The 1,757-nt window shown below is 52.9% G+C and overlaps 1 protein-coding gene across 1 annotated transcript in view; it reads right to left on the bottom strand.

The window, feature by feature from the left end:
- Nucleotides 1-1,757, bottom strand: part of LOC105533866 (fer-1-like protein 4) — a gene marked incomplete at its 5' end in the record, with an annotated part of 63,308 nt that overhangs the window by 29,170 nt on the left and 32,381 nt on the right. Inside the window, 3 exon segments of the mRNA XM_011972447.1 lie at nt 661-792; nt 881-939; nt 1,083-1,281. Of these exon segments, the coding sequence (XP_011827837.1) occupies nt 661-792; nt 881-939; nt 1,083-1,281 (390 nt within the window).

Below are 1,757 nucleotides of genomic sequence, written 5' to 3'. Positions count from 1 at the left end.
GGTGGCCCAATCTCGGCTCACTGCAAGCTCCGCCTCCTGGGTCCACGCCATGCTCTTGCCTCAGCCTCCTGAGTAGCTGGGACTACAGGCGCCCGCCACCATGCCTGGCTAATATTGTTTGTATTTTTAGTAGAGATGGGGCTTCACCGTGTTGGCCAGGATGGTCTCAATCTCCTGATCTTGTGATCCACCCGCCTCGGCCTCCCAAAGTGTTGGGATTACAGGCGTGAGCCACTGCGCCCGGCCCCTTTTACTTTTTTTAATGTGGCTACTACAGAAGTTAAAACTACGTATGTGGCTCGTATTATCTCTGTTGGACAACACAGCTCTAGATAATGCAGTTAATAATCCCCAGCTTCTGGAATTGTGAAGAAAAGAGGACTGCAATGAAGAGCTCTGAAAAACTGTAGAGCTCCACCTTCAATGAGATTATTCTTGTTTTTTGTTTGTTTTTTTTGAGACGGAGTCTGTCACCCAGGCTGTTGTGCAGTGGCATGATCTCAGCTCACTGGAGCCTCTGCCTCCAGGTTCAAGCGATTCTCCTGCCTCAGCCTCCTGAGTAGCTGGGACTACAGGTGTGCACTGCCATGCCCAGCTAAGATATCATTCTTTTTATCATTTACACCCCAGCCCCTCTCTGGGACCCTTCTCTGCCCCCACCTGCCCCTGGAGCTCCTGCAGTGACGTGTAGTACTTGGACCACCAGTCCAGCTCTTCCGGATCTGGGATGTCCTCCTCCAGTCCAGGGCCTTGATTCAGGAGGCCTCCTAGTGGGAGCTTCTTCAGAGGAGGCTGAGGAAGAACAGACTTTGTCTCTCTAACCCAGCACCATCCTAAGTACTGCCAGCCCCTTCCCCATCTATCTCCTCTACCCCATCACCTTCAGGAGCTGTCTGGATATACCCGCTTCAGCCAAGAAGGGATCCAGGGACTTCTGTCCTGGGAGGGGGAAAATGGCAGCATGAGGAGACTGGGCAAATAGAAGTCAGATTCCACACCCCACTGGAGGGCCCTCTGGAGCCATGTCCACCAGGAATCAGAGGCGCTTTTGTCTGGTGGTCCTGAAGGAGAAGGTTCCTAACCTTGAGGTCCCTTGGGCATCATATCCCTTGTCTCCTCCATCTCTCCTTCCTCCTCAGGAGGATCCTCATGACTCCGAAATATAAATCGCAGCATGTGGGGGACAATGTGGGAACCCACAAGGACTGTACGGCCAAAGGCCCGGCGCTCAATCACCAGGATGCTGAGTGGGGGCTGCAGGTAAGGCTGCTCCGGCAAGTCCTGGGGGTGGAAGAGAGGAACTGCGTCTTTGAAGACCTGGGGAAGAGGGAAAGGCAGCCACAGAGACAGGTAGGGAAAAAATACATCTAAACCTGCATTCTAAGCCCAGCTCTGCCATAGCCTCACTATGTAATCTCTGGTAAACCACTGCCTTCTCACCCTGTTTCCCGGCTAAGAAAGGGACACAGGCCGGGCGCAGTGGCTCATGCCTATAATCCCAGTACTTGGGGAGGCCAAGGCGGGTGGATCATGAGTTCAGGAGTTCGAGACCAGCCTGGCCAACGCGGTGGAACCCCGTCTCTACTAAAAATACAAAAATTAGCCAGGCATGGTGGCAGGCACCTGTAATCCCAGCTACTTGGGAGACTGAGGCAGGAGAATTGTTTGAAACCAGAAGGCGGAGGTTGCAGTGAGCCAAGATCACGCCACTGCACTGCAGTCTGGGCAACAAGAGCAAAAAAAAAAAAAAAAAAAAA

Source organism: Mandrillus leucophaeus, unplaced genomic scaffold (genome assembly GCF_000951045.1).
Source record: "Mandrillus leucophaeus isolate KB7577 unplaced genomic scaffold, Mleu.le_1.0 Scaffold129, whole genome shotgun sequence".
NCBI classification, from domain to species: Eukaryota; Metazoa; Chordata; class Mammalia; order Primates; family Cercopithecidae; genus Mandrillus; species Mandrillus leucophaeus.
This window is presented reverse-complemented; position numbering and strand designations above follow the sequence as displayed.